At 38.4% G+C, this 17,774-nt stretch overlaps 2 protein-coding genes and 1 pseudogene across 2 annotated transcripts in view; 1 reads left to right on the plus strand and 2 right to left on the minus strand.

Annotated features, from left to right (window-relative positions):
* Positions 1 to 2,132: 2,132 nt before the first annotated feature.
* LOC111344691 (uncharacterized) lies at positions 2,133 to 8,710 on the minus strand. The gene is made up of 2 exons (XM_022951934.2): positions 8,560 to 8,710; positions 2,133 to 6,362 (listed from the first exon to the last, which is right to left on the minus strand). The coding sequence occupies exons 1-2, from the start codon at positions 8,596 to 8,598 to the stop codon at positions 5,979 to 5,981; spliced, it is 423 nt and encodes a 140-aa protein (XP_022807669.2). The 5' UTR covers positions 8,599 to 8,710; the 3' UTR covers positions 2,133 to 5,978.
* A 3,865-nt stretch (positions 8,711 to 12,575) lies between these two features.
* On the plus strand, positions 12,576 to 13,147 carry LOC148722267 (uncharacterized; annotated as a pseudogene).
* A 3,963-nt stretch (positions 13,148 to 17,110) lies between these two features.
* Positions 17,111 to 17,774, minus strand: part of LOC148722268 (uncharacterized) — a 671-nt gene continuing 7 nt past the window's right edge. Inside the window, exon 1 of the mRNA XM_088736884.1 lies at positions 17,111 to 17,774. This exon is cut by the window's right edge and continues 7 nt beyond it. Coding sequence (XP_088593010.1) covers positions 17,230 to 17,748 — 519 coding nt within the window. The 5' untranslated portion in view covers positions 17,749 to 17,774 and the 3' untranslated portion in view covers positions 17,111 to 17,229.

Below are 17,774 nucleotides of genomic sequence, written 5' to 3' on the forward strand. Positions count from 1 at the left end.
ACAGAGAGTAAGAGAAGCTCTCTCAAGAGATTGATTTGGAATGCAAGACGTAGGGTGATCTAAAAATTTTGGAAGCGTGGAGAAATGGACATGGTTTGGCTATTTTGACTGCAATAGTCGTGGTAATGTTAATCTTGTTACGCTTCACCGATTAGCTTGTTGTTATTCGGGAAGGAACTGGAAAGCGGATCCAACAGGAAAGATAGTAGATATATATTACATAGTGAATATACGACGAGAAGACATGTTTTAATAACAAACTTGTTGTTTTCTTCCATCACGCGCGCCTCATACGATCAGAGGACTGGTTTAAATATTCACAATTTGGCAAGCTAAATATTCAGTCCAAAAGTACACTTTTGTAATTAACTTGTTGCTTTATTCTTTCACGCATGCCTTCTTCAATCAGTACGATGGTCAGATAAGACCGAACGAAGTTTCGAAAACTAGAGGTCAGATAACTAGAATTGTAATGATATTGGAATAATAAAACCTCTACTTGATGAAACAATAAAAACACTAATGTGGCCTTGAATTACTGTAAAATATCGTAGAAGTCCGAGCTTTCGCCGCTCGACGGCATCTTCAGGGAGGGATAAGATAAAATATTCCGCGAGGACCGAATAAAAGGGAGAAAAGTGTCACCATACTAATGAGCTAGTGTCACTATGAGGGGATCCAGTGTGATATGGGAGGCGTTAGAACAATAGGTCTGCGAATTCAATGCATTTTTCTCGGGAGTTGAGTGTAGGTTTGTTTTTCCTTATGTAAAACCGGGTCGTTTTCCAATGTAATGATTTTGACTTCAATGCCTTGGTAATCCTTGTTTTGGCATATAGCGATATGTTTGTTTACGGCGGATGAATTTACGCTTCTGAGATGTTCTTTCACACGGTCGTGGATGAAGTGAGTGGTGCTCCCGATGTAGTCTTGGTTACAGTTTTTGCATGTAATTTGGTAAACAGCCTTTCTCAATAAACAAAGGTTGGTATGTGCGATGGGGCAATTGTCTCTTGTGCATGTACGCTCCGTGATTTTGTGAGAGAGGGCTTTTCTGAGGGTGTATGACTTGTGTGCGATGCTCACAGGTAATGGAATTTCTGGCGTTTGAGTGCCAACGAATAAGCCGGAAATTAAATATTTCTGCGGCACGAGAGCAGCAGGACAAGGGCCTGGGCCCTTGAGTATAGATGCATTATAGGTATGGTGATACGAGTATTAAAGCTTGTGATTGCACGTGGGCAATCATTCTTGGCCGACACCTTCTCAGCTATTGCTAAGTTTATTTATTTATTTATTTTTTTGTAAGTATACATATAGCCTAGTAGGAAGGTTACGTGTGCTTGGGCCTGGTTCCTACCCAGATTTCTTGTCTCTTTTTCCCTACGGGGTTTTTATGGCAGGTTTTTTTCTGGCCGCCGTTCTAACCTCGATGTTTGCTAGTGGTTGCTAAGCTCTCGAAATGTCTTTTTGTCGCGTGCTTTGGTAACGATTACCGAGAATGCAACGGTTTTCTATATGTGTTTCTTCATTATTGTACGCTAGTGCTCGGCCGAAACATGCAAAATAAACCTAATGGTTCACTATATTAGTGTCTGTTGAGTAGTGTAGCTGAAATTTCCCTCTTTACGGAAGATGTTAGTGATCTTGTGGTCTAGCTGTTCAGAGACGTAGGGGATCTTCAGGTATGACCATTTTTTCTTTTCTGTGTTGGAAGGGAGAGAGTCTTCGCGACGGTTCTGGGGTTGTTTCGTGATGTAATGCAATGTAATCTTTATTTAAACACGATCAATTCATCAGCCCATAAAAATACATGTGTGGTGTTTGTCGTTCTCTGAGTATCCGTTTAGGCGCAGGACTTCGTCAAACGCACCTTGATCAGTTTTCCGTTTGTAGTTTGTGTGGAGCATCGGTTATGAATACGTTTCCGCTCGTTGCGAATGAAGTTGGTCTTGGCTTTCTTGGGAATAGCCGATTGATGGTGTACCAACAATGTTTTTTAGCTTTTTTCTTGTAAAACTCATATATGTTTTCGAGTTTAGCTACATCTGGTTAAATAATCGTTGTATAGACTGCCCTGTCAACAGAGTCCAAAACACAAAATAATACAAATCAGCCAATTAACGTCACGGTTATAATCCAAAACACAAGATAATTTAATTCAGCCATCAAAGATTCTGTTCTCCTCTCGTAGCTCTATTATGAAACTGTAAATAAAATCACGAGTAGAAAAGTAGATAAAAGAGTTCCTTCCTGAGTTGAAATGGAGTCCATGAAACTGTTGGCCGAAATGAGGCCATAATCACAGGACTGATAACGAGTCTTGTTTCACAAACAGGCGTTACAAAATAAAAAGACATCTTTTTGTCCTTCTGTCTGAGTAAACGAAAAAATTACAAAATAACAAGAATGTGTAAGGCCATCTACGAAGATGTAATTTCTATTCTATTTCTATTCAAGATCTTGCCACCAAGCTTTTAAAAAAGGCTTTGTCTCAATCGGTAGGATGGATGACAACTTCCAATGCAATATTCCGCGCGAAATAGCCCGGCTAAAGCACTTCAACGAAAATTTGACTCAACAACAAAACTTCACTTTCAAACGAGGAGATTCAGAGCGATGGTTGCAGCTGAGAAACGCATAAACTTGCTCAGTTCCAATATTTCTTGTTTGCCTGTTTCGATGTAGAAGCGCATTCACTCACCTAACTTTGTCATGGCTCTTGTCAATGCTAATTGGCAAAACCTTTCGTCGTGCTCATGTGGCATCTTTTTCCTCCATATTTCTTTGTTCCCACGTACCTTACTATCATTTATTTTCGCGAGACTTAATTCTCGCCATTTTCGCGATTTAAAAAATTACGCGAAATTAAAGTCCCGCGAAAAAAAGGTGCCGCAAAAATTAAAGACACGAAATTTAGAGACCTTTATAAAATCCTTTATTTAAGCTTTCCGTCTGCTAGGAGTTTACATACGAGTAGGACGGCTCAAACTTCAGTTCAACGCATGCCCTTATTCCTCGCGATCTTACTCTTTTTACTCAGCGTCACTCTTCTTACAACGTAAGAAACTCTGAGGGAAGGCTGACCCTGTCCAAACCAAAAACCAGTTATTTAAAACGTAGTTTCTCTTACAGAGGGGCCATATTATGTGGGAATAAATTGCCCAAAAACTTAAAAAATGCTTCATTCGTTGAGCATTTTAGGAGAAATATCAGCAAGTTAGCTGATATATCGGATTCCCACACGGCTATCATGTAAAGTAGTTGTAATTAATCTTAGTTTTTAACCTAAGTTTAACTGATGATTTTCCGCGTTTAAATAAAGATTTACATACATACACACATACATACATACATACATACATACATACATACATACATAAATACACCTTGCTCGTATCAGCCCTTTTAAAAGATATTACTAAGTTGTTGACACTGCTGAACATCTCATCCAGTTGTTTTTGCGTTTGAGGTTTCTATTCCGTTAAGGTTAGATAAAATACAGAAATGGAAGTTTAAGAAACGAGCACCAGTCACTTGATTCACGAAATTTAATTACCTTGATAAACAGTGATTCGTCAAGATCGCGAATTTTAAGTCCCGCAAAATATTTTTATTCCAAATATGCGAAATTAAAGTCGGGCGAAAATAAGTGATTATATGAGGCAGTTTAAAAAACCTCGAAAATAGAAATGAGATCAGTCCGCAGCTGACAGCGGAAAACACACACAAAAAATTTACTGGAGTTGAAAAATCTCCATAACTTCGTTCGAATTCAGTTTCTTCCTTGCCTCACGAAAACCCACTTGGCCACGTGGTGGAATAAAATTATTGCACCGACGATGTAAATAGTCATTATTCACGATTTGCATCTTATTATGCTATAAATTTTCTCTTTTTCCCAACCTATTTTCAAGGCTCGTTTTAAAAAACTAATCAAATTACAGGAAAATGTAAGAGAAGTTTTGCAACTTTTTAAAAACCAGCTTATTACAGGATTTATAAGATATTCGAACAGATTAAAAAAATCTGTATTTGAACGACTGAATTTTCCGATTTCAAAATGGATTCGATTTAAGCCATGGATGTGTAAGACACCATTTCCCGAAATTTCCACGCACCACAAGGCCTAATGGAACTATTTATGTTTAGTCCATGTTCCCAAGACTGTGAAATTTTCTTTGTCAGATTTAATTCTCAACAGTCGGAGAGAAAATAAGCTGTGAATCTGTTAGTGTGTCGTTCTAAGATCTGCAAGCACCTTAAGTTGTGAAACAATACCATTTTCAAATCCCCATTTTCTACTCTATTTCAGCCTTCTAAAAAAACAATTTCCCAAACAAAACAAAAATAGATTATCATACACCTGCTGAACACATTCAAATTATCGTGCTAGATTCTTCCACAGCTTTTGCATATTTTCCTTAGGGAATATGACCAATATTAAATTGCTAAACAAACCTGAGAGCAAGTAATATCCCAGATCGGTTCCTCTTTTATCAAAGTTCGTTCTCAAATCCATACATAAAACGGATTAATAACGTAGCTCCATTTTCTGCCTTTAAAAGCACACAAAACCCACAATTCCTCTATTCACTCCGACGAAGCGCTAACGCTCGAAACGTCAGCTTTTGTAATCGTTACGGAGGCCAATTTGCCATTTCAACTTTGTTGATATATCCAAATTATAAAACGGATTGGTTTGATTATCGTTGATCAATATTTCATACTAGGGACGGAAGTCCACAGAAAGCTCAGTTCGGTCTGTAATCTTATGAGTAATGATAAAATCGGACGACTGCCCAACGGGAGTCAGATTCGTTTATTACGAGTCTTATCAGATGAATTCTTATTACCAGTTGACTGTAAAAATCACAATCTCCGAGAAAAGGAGAATACCCAAGTTATAAAAATAGAGACAATTTGCATTAAAAGAAACCAAGGTTGTGATTAGTTGATTTAAACTACACCTATGAATGTGATTGGTTGATTTAAATTACAACTTGAATGTGATTGGCTAGTTGAACTGTCCGATAACGAACTCTCTGACGAAAAAGTGCCCGAAATTAAACTGTCTGATAACAACTTGACAAGTGATGTAGTGGAAAATACGAGTTTTATGAACCAATCACAATTAAGTTAATTGTAATTTTCATGATTGATGTTATCAACTAAGTTGATATTGTAAATTAATAATGTAAACTAAAAATGTAAACTGACCTCTGTAAAGAGTTTCTAAGCTGACATTCGAGCGTTAGCCCTTCGTCCAGGCGAATGGAGGTATTGTGGGTCAGATGTGTGTGTGTGTTTAGATGCAGGAAATGGAGCGTCGCTATTGGTGAGAATATGGTGGCGAGAAAAACAAGAATAAATTTGTTGTCTTGTGACCACTACATTACTGTAGTGGTCACAAGTAGTGGTCACCCAACAGCTAAGTCAATCCATTCAAAATATGGAGCAAGTTTTTTTTGTTTTTTCACTTCATCATAAGCTACGGCCCGTAGCTAGCGCTAAGGATTAACAGTTCTAAAAGCTTGATCATGATTGGTTTACAAAACCAGAAAACAAAGGGAAAAAGGAATGGCAATTAAATGAGCTTTCTGCTGCGACACTCAGATAAACAATGTGGAGCAGGACAGCAATCTAAATTCCTCTTTTTAAATTTTTTTCGGTGGATCAGATAGAACGGAGGGTCAGCGGAACAAGGACTCGGGAGCGTGATCTTCGACTGAGTGCATGATTTTGTGGCTATGAAAACGAGTTCTTTCTGCCGCAACCCATGTGGCATTTTTACAGAGCTAGCGCGGGAAAGGGGAAGAATTAGACTAGGAACACGAGCTAGGGATTCACTTAGTTCATACGCAAGGCAAAATGCTATTACACTTTATTTTTATGCCTTACATCAAGGTCACCTATTCCTTATTCTTGAGAAGTACTTACTCTTTTAAAAGAAACCTACTTTTGTCTGTTTTTTTCTGTTATGACGCGCAATTACAGCCAGTAGTAAATATCCTGTCCAGATCGATGTCATACTTATAAGTAGGCACACACTTATGGTACACGGGTGCTTTGCCACTGCATCCAAGCATGGAGTGATCGTAACATTGTGCCACCGTGATCAATTTGGCTCCAATAACGATTGGTGAAGAATTCTTCACGCAGGGATGCAAATCCCGGGACACTAAATCGTTCCTTTGTCTTCCCAAAGATTTTCTCTTTGCCAGGACTTTGTCTGCAATAACCTGCCAGCGTTTATGCGGGGAATCCAACCGACTACTTTGGATATCTCCACCTGGTTCACTGCCTGAATACTGTTTGGGTTTCATCCACTCTGCACAATTCGTGTTCTCTAAGAGAGCAATCTGAAAAGTAGGGCCCTGTTACGTCGAGCCTTCAAGGCATCTGCGGTAAAGCTCAAGATGAGCCATGCATTTTTTGTACAGTTACACTTTACGGTTACCGTCTGTCGCTCATTCTGAAAAACATTATTAATCTGGTACCCAGACCTCCCATTACTTAGCAGTGAAAATCTTTTAATAAGGTTTGGATACGAGGTAAGCGTATCAAACAATATGTTCGTCGCTGATAAATAACCATTCTGATTAGAAAATTTCGAATTTTGTAAACTATAAGCAGTCCTTCGCGCGGAGAGTCTGTCGCGAGAGCCAAAGACGATTAGTAATGGTGATTCAATGGAGTGAAATTTGGTCTGAAATCATGTGGAGAGCATACCGTCGTGAGAGCCAATAAGATTGCAAGGATCACAACTGATTTCAAAATGGTGTAATGGCAAAAAAAAAATTGATGGTCAATAATGGGCCAAGCGAAACTCTACGCCTCACTCCCAGTGTTCCACGTGGCGCGCGCTTTTTTTCAACCCGCGCGATGGACTTTACCGAAAGGAGGAACTACTCGTGGTCTAATGAGAACTCAAAGGTTAAACACGTAATGAGTTTTAAGCGCGGGAAAAGGCGAACGACGCAGAAGTCATTGCAGTACTTTGAATTCGATTGATTGAGAAATTTTCTAGATCAGTCCCAGGGCGAACTAAGGCATCCCGTTTTGCATTAGTATACTTTCGAAACTCAATTTTAAATTGCTTTTCATCTTATAAAAGGTAAACATAAACCATAAGTATAAATCAAGAAGAGGAAACAGAGAAACTGAATGCTTGCAATTGAGACACTTCGGGATTATTTTGTTTAAAAAAAAAACAGCTTATATTTTTACCTATTTTGTAGAGTGACGTGTATCGAGAGCTACAAGATGACGAAGTGTGGCGAGTATTTGGCACCAGATGACTGGTAGGTTTTTCCAAAATACATGGAAATCAAAATATATGAATGAAAAATCGGTAATAACCGACGGAAGTCGAAAGAAAAACTTACTTTTTTTTCTGGTTATACCAGGGTGATTTCATGGACAAAACATTCGACACGTCACATCAATCAGCATAAGCGGAAGTTGAACTCAATGCAAGCGGAAGTTGAACTCAATGCATGCGTCTAATGAAAGGTGTCTTCAGTTTGGTTTCCGTGATGAGATATAGGAGTCACGTGATCTTTTCGGGTGAATCAGTTGTACAACTAATCTTGTATTGAGGACATGCTCAAGTGATGAAAAGTACAAACCAAAATAACGAAATGAAAAAGAAACAGTCGTATATATGGGAGGCAAATTGAGCCGGGTTGAGATGAAATACTCTCGTAGGATACTAGTCGCAGAATTCTGCAAAAACAAATAGAAGATATGCACCATTTATTTTTATTGGGGACCCCGAGCTAATCCTCACTTTCAAGACAAATTTATCGAATCCTAAAAGAAACAAACAAACAAAAAAACGATTTAACTCCGACTGAAAATATTCGTAATTTAGATCGATAACTTCAAAAGCAAGATACCACGCGCGACAACCCCAGCCACGCACCCCTAGCGGTACTTATCCAAAAATTTCCCCACCCTGGCGTAGGGACAAGCACTTCCAAAAGAGAATGGTTCCACGGGAAATCGGCGTGTGGTCTGTTTTAAACGTAAGCATTTTTCTCTGATTTCGGTCCCATGATCTCAGGTTTAAATCATAGCACAATAATTGATCTCCTTTTACCGAAACCAAGGTGGCTATGAAATAGTAAGCGTAAGTTTTTTGGACGTCTAGAAGTGTGCGTTTCGGATGACTGTTCGTACAGAATAGCTATTGCGCAGAACTAAATAGTTGCGAAATGGTTTCTTATGCTGTACGAGCAAACTTATCTCCTCCAGCTTTAGATTCAGTCGCCTGGTCTAGCTCACCTTCTAGGTTTCTGTTCTTTGATAAAGTCAAGCTGCTGGTGTATTTAATAGTTGAATAAAGGAAGTACGTTTCTAAAGAAACTGTGGTACTATGTCGGTGGGGTGTATGAAAATATAATTTGGTTTTAGCAACCGATTTGATAATATAAATTGGCTACCATTAAGAGTTCCTAAAGTAGATGTTTCGAGCGTTAGCCTTTCGTCAGAGCGAAAGCTTTGATAAGGGGATTCCAGTATAAAGACCTTAGCGTATGTATGCAGGCTACTTACCAGAATTGCAAAAGACAACGACAGCGTCCCTGTCCTCATTTTGTCTCGGTTTTCTGTAGGATGACGAAGGAAGTTTTATCGCTCGAGGGTGGCATGGTTTCTTTTATACTCGCTCTATACAGATGGTAATAGCGACAGCTTTGTGAAATATAAAGTTACAAAGCAATGAAATATCTAGCCAAAGTGCACAATAAATGCGTTTTAATGGCTGAAATTATACATGTTGTCAGATGCTACTTCATCAAGTTAAGAGGCTCTTTTTGTTGAACACCCGCTCGTAATACGGCAAGCCTCGTGAACAACAAACGTTTTTTAACTTCCTTGTGACTTCTCTGATGCATAATGGAGCGAAGCTTAACAGGAGCACATGCTCATTTTTTTCTGTGCAGAAAAAAAAAAAGAAAATTGACTTAAACAAAGATTATAAAAAAGCATATTGGTACAAACAGAAAGATCAATCGTACTTGAATGTGCTTTTCAGTCCGTAGGATGTCGACCGTAGGAAGTTATTTGTGACCGACTTTTTCAAAAGGATTCAAATGACGTGGGCTGAACCTGGAATTAATGTTCTTTACTAATTTTTAAATCTATCAGTGTTTTTTCATGATATAAATATGTTAATGTACGAGCTAATTTCGCGCCAATAGTTATATTTTTCTTTAGTTTTTAACAGCTCTCAGAATTAGTTTAGCGAGATTTTTCATCATCATCGTTATCACCATTATCAATGTTATTATCATCATTATCATAGTCATCGATTTAACAAGATATGAGCTGAAAGTATTGAAAGAACATGTTTCATCAAATGCGCACTTTTTTCTTATTCGGCATATCGACTTCCGGGAGGTTCCGAGTTAAGTGTACTAAAAAATGACAGACAGGTACAATTTTCATGGGTTTGATATCCAAGTACACTCTCGACGTCTTCTAGACACGCCAATATTTCTTTATTTTTCTACGGCATTAACTAATCAGCTGTGATCACTCTTCAAAAAGGATTTACTTAAAATAAAAAGACTGTCGGTTTTTCACAAAAGCTAGTCAAGTGAGTTTCATATTTTCAAAAGGACCTACTCACGTAGGCTGTGCATAACAAAGACGATAAATTGTACCTTGGACTTCAAAAGGATTTCGAGGTTTAAGTAGTACGAAATGCTTAAGATGGTCGCACAAAAAAAAACCCATTGAATTTCAAAAGGTTTTTCACCCAAGTGGGAGGAGTGATAGTTCATACATAATAATTAATGATTATCGAAGGATTTTCTTTTATTTGTGGTTTAAAAAAAAAAGCACTTTTTTTCTGAACAGAAACGGGTACAGCTTTAGTTAAAACGCCGGTTTAACCTATTCTGGCTATAGTGTGAAATCGAAAAGGATAATTAAAATCAGATATCAGTTTGTAACTATTACTCACAACTAAATAACGATAATTCTACACGAAAAAAAAAAACAAAAAAAAAAAACTAGTGCATGTTCAATTGAGGCGAACATTACAAGAATAAATTAAGTCTGGAAAAACCTCGAAAACAAAACACAATCACTGACAAGATTTCCCCTAAAATTTTGGATAAACGGTAAACTAAGATGAAAATTTTCTACCGGTCAATTAACCTTTTATATGTTAAATTGTAACATGAAACTTAAGGGAGAACAGAGAGTAAACTGGGTGTCTAGACACTTTGAAAACCTAACCAGAAGTAAACCTGAAAAAAGCTAAGTTTTTACGATACCCATTTCTCAATTTCTCACTTACACTATTTATTATCCATATAACAGTTGTACAGTCGAGTTCTTTCCGAGATCCTTATTGCGTATAATATCAAATGTTGTTTAAGGTAAATGTCAAATAAATCAATTCAGAAGTGACAAATTTTAGCGCAAGATGTTGAACTGTAAGTGCGTAAATGTGCTAAAAAACACAGAAACAAAAACACCCTCATAGCCTTCAGTCCAAAACGCTGAAAAAAGCTAACAGGAGTGGATCCAGGATTTTTCTTAGGAGGGGGTGCGCCACTAAGGAGTGACGTAGTTGACAGGTGCCGTAAACAAATTTCAAAAATGAACGACGACGAAAGTTGATGACTAGGCACATAGCAAACGATACAAAACTTTCTGTATAGCCATCTCTCGAGGGAGGGGGGGAACACCACCTCCTAGAACCGCTCCTTAATAACTTATCTTGGTATCTACTGAAACAGTACATCTTGTTGAAGGCGTGCTCTGATTGGCTACTCAAACCCCAAATATTCTTTGCTAATCACCTCCAAACAACTCATTGTCTTACTGTCTCACGAATATCATTCTTGCTAAGGAGTGACTCCTAAGGTTATACAGTAATTATTAAGCAATAAAACACATTTTTCCTAGCTCTAGAACGCGATAAAGCCAAATGAGACGTTGGGTAACCACGAGGAAGGGTTAGAAATCTCGAGCCTAAGGCGAATGATTTGTAAGCTTTCCGAATATTCTACCAACATCCCAATTGGCTTTATCACTTCACCGAGCTTGGAAAAAGGTGTTCTGTTGCTTTTATGACACAACTAGTTGTCACCGATCAAATGCAGGCTCCATCATGACCCTAATAAAGCATCGCTTGGAAACTGAATTGATCAATCAGATGATGCGAATTATGTTCATTTATGTTAAAATTCCCAACTCACTTAAGCCCACTACAATTTGTACTGTGGCTCACCGCTGACACAATCTTACAGCTATCTCCAAATCTCCTCGAAATAAACAAACAGTAAATCTCTCTCGGTAAAGCTCTCTAAATTAACAGGTAGTCACTCCCGACATCGGCAACAACTACTTCTACACGACCGAGTCTTTATATACACTTACAAAGTATTCCAGAACCTTTCGGTAGTATTGCATCATAACTACGTCACTAAATAAAAAGTTCTAGAAAGTTCGATGGTATGCATGTCAGCATAACTAGACATTCTACAAATTTCTAAACTTATTTTACAGTCATTAGTTATAACAAATTACGTTGGGTAAATAAAATGATACGGCATCAATATTCACCTGAGCAACCAGCGCAATCCAGGATGGCATAGCGCCACTTCTAACAAGGCAAGACCTGGAGCAATTGCGGCTTTAACCTCTCGCGTTTTCCCGCGCTTTACGCAGCTTAGCAGCTTTTTCTTGGAGTTTTTTTTTGCCACTTGTGGTAATTTTCCTGTGTTTTGATTGGCGGTTATACTAACCGTGGTCTAAGCTTTGGTATTACTACACGTAGACAGACAGACAGACAGACATCTATATTTATACAGGATAGCCCCTTCAGTGTAGTAAACACTGGTATCAACGGGGGTCCTGTTAACCACCCATCCCACCCTGGGGGAGGACATCCACCACACAGTAATCTCGTGCGTGGGAAATTAACGTCTCCTGCCCCTAACCCTGCAGGAGACGGGACCTCCATTTATTCGGAAATATCCGAGAAGACTAGAATATCTATCCATTTCTTGATGTTATAGAAAGGTAGCATATTCTTCTCAATTATTTTAAGACCCTGAGTGTTGGTCCGGCCGGGGCTCGAACCCTTGACCTCGACAGTCCAGCGCTCTATCCATTAAGCTAACTAGGAGGCGGTTAATAACGTACATCGAAATGTGCGTCTGATGTTGTGGCTGCGAAGACAGGACGAACCGAAATCACATGAAAAAGATTATTTTCATACGAAAAAACTGCCAAAAATGCTTTTTCGTTTCTCGGCCACATACGCAACAGAAATGATAAACATCACAATCTTACAAACTGAAAGAGATCGTTCTAATTTCAACAATCATTAAAATCAACAAACATTGCCCCAAGACCAAGTGCGCCTAGATCCATAGAAAAAAAGCAGTAAGGTTCCAAACATCGGAATAGTTATCCGCATGAAAATTATCATCATGTAGGATTAAGTAAAGGTAATTGCAACCTCCTTCCTATGGTCTCTCATTTTTCCTATAACATGCCCTTAATTGTGTTCGCTGCGATTGATTGGGATTGATTTCGCCTTCATCTGAATGCATCGTCTCTTCATATCTGACTGTTTTTTATTTTATTTTCTTTATATCAAACATGACCATCTTTTCAAGTTCGTTGTGGTTGTCTTGATGGCCACCGCGTTCATCGACGAAGCTTCAGCGAATATCTGTCCTCGTTGGGTGAAGCTTAACAAGAGTCCGATCTTTTTCAGGGCTGTAAGTAACCAGTACGGTCGTTTTACCTACCCTCAGAACATTTTTGTCAGCTCGTTCATGTTCGTGCACCGTACAGGATCGGTTTCATGTAATAAAAAAAAAATTACAGCTACTGGGGATGTACTCCTAATACCTCAGATCTTTCTGTCGTCTTAACGGATCATCAAAATAGGATACTGGCCCCAGCTGGATCAAAAGTGTATAAGTATGGATGGTACACTCTGGCAGGTTACACCTCCTCGTCCTCTGTTCTTGTGTTCTGTGCTTCCAAGAATCCCCACTGTATCTTCGCCAATACCGAGCTCCGCCTTTGGTACGGAGAAGATTTACGAGACACTGGAGATAGTGACAATGGCGGCAAAGCCTGCGTAGATGTGTATGGTCTACTGGCCTAATCAGCAATCTACAAACCTCGAACATTAGATTGTATAAATCAATTGTTTAAAAAAAATTTTTTATTTTGTACTATGTTATCGGAATGAAGAAAATAAAGTCATTCGAGGTGAGGAGTCTGGTAACTGTTGTATGACCTCAATGCTCTCAACACAGTTTATTTAAAATTTCAAAGCTGAAAGATTGAATCATTATTCTTGTGATCGAAAACGAAATCTCTTGAAGCGTGGATTTAGTTTGCTAAACTGACAAATCTAGCCACGTTTCTTTTGTTTTATAAGAGTCGAATGTCTACCTCACATAGTTGGCCCCAATTATTGGTGACAATCTGCAAAACAATACGCATCCTCATTCGAGTCAGAATTTCGAGCGTTGAAATTAATCAAAGATAAAAACGGGCATTTTGACGAAAATCTCTCTTTTTTACACTGTATTGGGTTTCTAACATAGTACTAACTACAAAAAAAGCATTGCGTAGAGACACAAAGAAATGAAAAAAAAGGAACAAAAGTAATTCGAATCGAAAAGGACAGCTGCAAACGGGACTGGCGTCCCATGCGAGGCACCGCCCTGTAGCTCAGATAGAGTAAAGCACAAGAAATCTAAATTACAATAAGTTTGTATGGCGTCAGCTGCACCTATAGCTTGTGACACGAGCAAGTTCTAACTAGTGACCACAAGCCAGGTAGGGCCAGTCGGTGTCACAGGACGTTGTCAGGCAATCAAAAAAAGTGTTTGTTTAACGAAAAGCTAGAAGGAGAGCGGACTCGAAAAACTAGAAAAAGGAGCAGTAGAACAGGTGTAATTCTAAAGTTTCACAATACAATTAAAGTAGGCCTGAAAAGTGCTCGTTTTACAGATTGGTGTTTTCAAATTAAAGGAGTTGCTTAGTCTGGTACAGCCGTGGGAAATGCAGTCTGTGAAACTATGTACATCAAGGTCGGTATGGTTATATAGGCACATTTCAGTTCTCTGTCATAGGCAAGAGGGAGTAAGTCCAGGGTAATAAGTCTATCTCTGTAGGACATCTCGCCAATCCAGGTTTGTGAGATCCATCTGGTAGCACGCCGCTGCACTCGCTCGACTCGTGCCTTCAGGAAAATCTGAACAGGCGACTAGACTTAAGTAGCGTAGCAGAGTTGTGACTTGACTAGCGATACTGTATAGCGTGTGCCGGGTAGACACGTCAGTTGATAAGGGACATGTCTGCTTTATAATCCCCAGGAGCGTGTTGGCTTTGGCGGTGATGGTGTGTATATGTGGGAGTGCCAAGACAGCGTACTCGTAATTGTATCTCCTCGATATTTTTCCGATGTTTTTCCAATTCTATTTAAAACTTTTCAGGAGGAGAAAAAACGTTAAAAAAAGTCTGAGAATCTCTAAGTCTTAGGACAACACACATGCTAAAGAAACTGAACGAATTCGTTCAAAGAACTGATGTCGTGGAGGCAAATAGAATAGAAAGGTATTTCTGATTCATGGATAATGGAGGTAAGTTTCTAAAGAAACTGTACTGATACGTCGGTAGGGAGGTATAACAAGATAATTTGATTTTACCTACTTAATGATGTAATAATGTAAATAATGTAAATTAGCCACCGTAAAGAGTTTGTAAGCTGAAGTTTATGGCGTTAGCCCTTCGTGAGTCGCTCTGACGAAAGGCTAACGCTATGAACGTCAACTCAGTACAAATAATAATAACAATAATAATAATAATAATAATAATAAAATATTTATATAGCGCCTATCCTTTTCAGTGCTAAGAGCTTTACAATGCTTCAAAAAGGACTAAAATCGTATACCTATATATGTATACATAAAAACAAAATTACAAAATGGAGAACCTAGGATAGTTCATAAACTTGCTTAAAAAGAAAGGTCTTCAATCTAGATTTGAACTTGTTTACACCGTCGATTGATCTAATGTCAATAGGTAAATCGTTCCAAAGTATAGGGGCAATAACTGAGAAAGCCCTTAAACCATATGTCTTTAAGTTATAGGGTTTGATAATAAAACGCCACTTGTCTGAAGATGAGCGAAGGTACCTCGTAGGTACAAACTCGTAGGTACAAACTCTTTACAGTGGCCAATTCACATAATCAACTTATTTAATAAAACCACATTATTTTTCATTCGTCAGTGTTCGGTTTCGAGGGGCTTACCACGAAAAAAGGAGAAAAGAAATTTATAAAAACAGAGCAGAAGCCTAACAAGTGATAATTGAATGTGATACATCTTTTCTCTGTTGCTAGAAACTTGATAATAATAATAACAGTTTATTAAACTCTCTTGCAGTAACTTACTGAATTAACGAGTTGAGTTATAAGACGAAAAAAACTTAATAAGATCGACTTTGTACATTTCTGATATATAGTTACATGTTTTCGCGGACTCAGTTAAGCCTCTAACAAAGTATTCTGTTGCCGACACAAGTCTCAAATTCTCAAATTATTTATTTGTTTTATTTTCCTGTTTTATTTTCCTCCTAATCGTAAATCAGGAGCTTACTAAATCGATGATCATGTCCTCTATTTTACGCAAGATCTCTCGCTATTGATGATTCTTATTTAGTCGACTAAGATCTTCCACGTATCACTTCCGCAACATAGCGACTTTGAACAAGTCAAATGTCCTACACCTGTTGGCGAAATTAAAGCAAAATCCGACCAAATCTGGCCACATTTGTTTAGAAGAGAAAATTGAGAAACATTTGTAGTTCTACTCTATCTCAACGTAAAATTTCTACAAATCATTGATCATTTCTCTCTGTCATATGATGTCTGGAGAGGACTTAAGGCATCGGCCAAGCGAGGTCACAAAGAGCTCTCGTTCCAACCCTAAGTAGGGTTCGTTACTTCTCTCTGCTTTTATGTTGAGGGATTCGTAATTCATCAATATTCAAGCTATCTGCCTCTGTGAAGTTTTGAAAGGTTGAATACCTAAGTATATTAACCTTAATCTGACAAAGAAAATGCATTCTTGTTTCCTAAAAACAGAGAAAAGTGAAGTTTACGTGTATCATTAAGTAATTATTGGATGAGGTTGAGCATAATATCATGAATATTATCAATGCTGTGGTCTGAGTTATCTGCCGGAGCTGAAGGTTGAGGCAGATAGCTCTGGCAGATAACACAGACACGAGGTTTGATAATCCATGATATCATGCGAAAATCGAATTCACCAATTGTCTTATTATACATTTTTAAACGGTCTGCAAACAAAGATACTACACGGACGAGGGGCTTGGAAACGAGACAGACTTTGAACTCGATATGATAACCCAATATCTGCTGCAGATATTGGATTATAATTTCAACATAACACGTTATTGTGTAATGACTCTAGTAAGTCTAGTGTTTAATAATCCCACTTATAAGCCTTCTGCTCTTCGTTACGATTCCATACTTATAAAAACTTTCATCTTTTTTTTTTTCTGTAGTAATCCTTCTCGAAAATCGAACCGAATGAAAAATACCTGTTTATTTAATTAAGCCCCACGGCTCCAGTTCTTTAAAAGTTTAGTTTCCCTAGCACGTGTGTAGTCCTGAGAGATTCTCTGTCCTTTCATGTTTTTTCTCCCCTTTGTAAATTTGTAGTTAGATTGAATTTTGTCAAATCTTTCCTTTCCATTATTTACTTTTACCACTTCACCGCTCGAAAATCCGACTTGAATGAGGATACGTATTTTTGGCAGATTGTCACCGATATTTGGGATCGCCTTTGTTTCGTAAATATTCTGGCCTTGTTAAGCGGATGTGGCAAGATCTCGTCAGTTTTGCAGACTAAATTTATGCTTCTAAATACTTTTTTCGATCACACTGATGAATGGCCATATGATAGAAGAGCTTCATTGTGTTGGACTTTCTCTGTAGGTTTTAAATGAAACTGCTGAACAAGAAGCATTCAGCCCCTAAGTCTTTTTTTTTAATTATAGGGTTTGGTCATTAAAAAAATAACAGTCACCTCACCTCGAATGATTTTATTTTCTTTTTTCCGATAGCTTAGTACAAAGAAAAAACAAAATTTTTAAGAACAACTGATCTATTCAGTCTAATGTTCGAGGTTTCAGTTATTAGGAAAAGTTTAGGCCAAAAGACCATACACATCTGCGCATGTTCGGCCGCCGTTATCACCTTCTGTGCTGCCACGTAAATCTTCTCCGTACCACAGGCGCAGCTCGGTGTTGGCGAAGATACAGTGGGGCTTCTTGGGAGCACAGAACACAAGAGCAGAGGACGAGGAGGTGTAACCTGCCAGAGTGTACCATCCATACTTGCTTACTTTTGATGCAGCTGGGGCCAGTACCTTGTTTTGATGATCCGTTAAGACAACAACAAGACTTCTGCTATTAGGATTACATCCCCAGTAGCTGTAATTATTTTTATTACACGTCACTGTTCCAGATCGGTGGACGAGCATGAATGAGCTCACGAAGATGTTCTGAGGGTAGGTAAAACGACCGTACTGGTTACTTCGAGCCCCGAAACAGACCGGACTCTTGTTAAGCTTCACCCAACGAGGACAGGCATTCGCTGAGGCTTCGTCGATGAACAGGGTGGCTATAAAGATAACCACAACGAATTTGAAAAACATGGTCGTCATTTGGTTTTGATCTGAAGAAAATGAAA

The sequence above is a fragment of the Stylophora pistillata genome, chromosome 10 (genome assembly GCF_964205215.1).
Source record: "Stylophora pistillata chromosome 10, jaStyPist1.2, whole genome shotgun sequence".
Lineage (NCBI taxonomy): Eukaryota > Metazoa > Cnidaria > Anthozoa > Scleractinia > Pocilloporidae > Stylophora > Stylophora pistillata.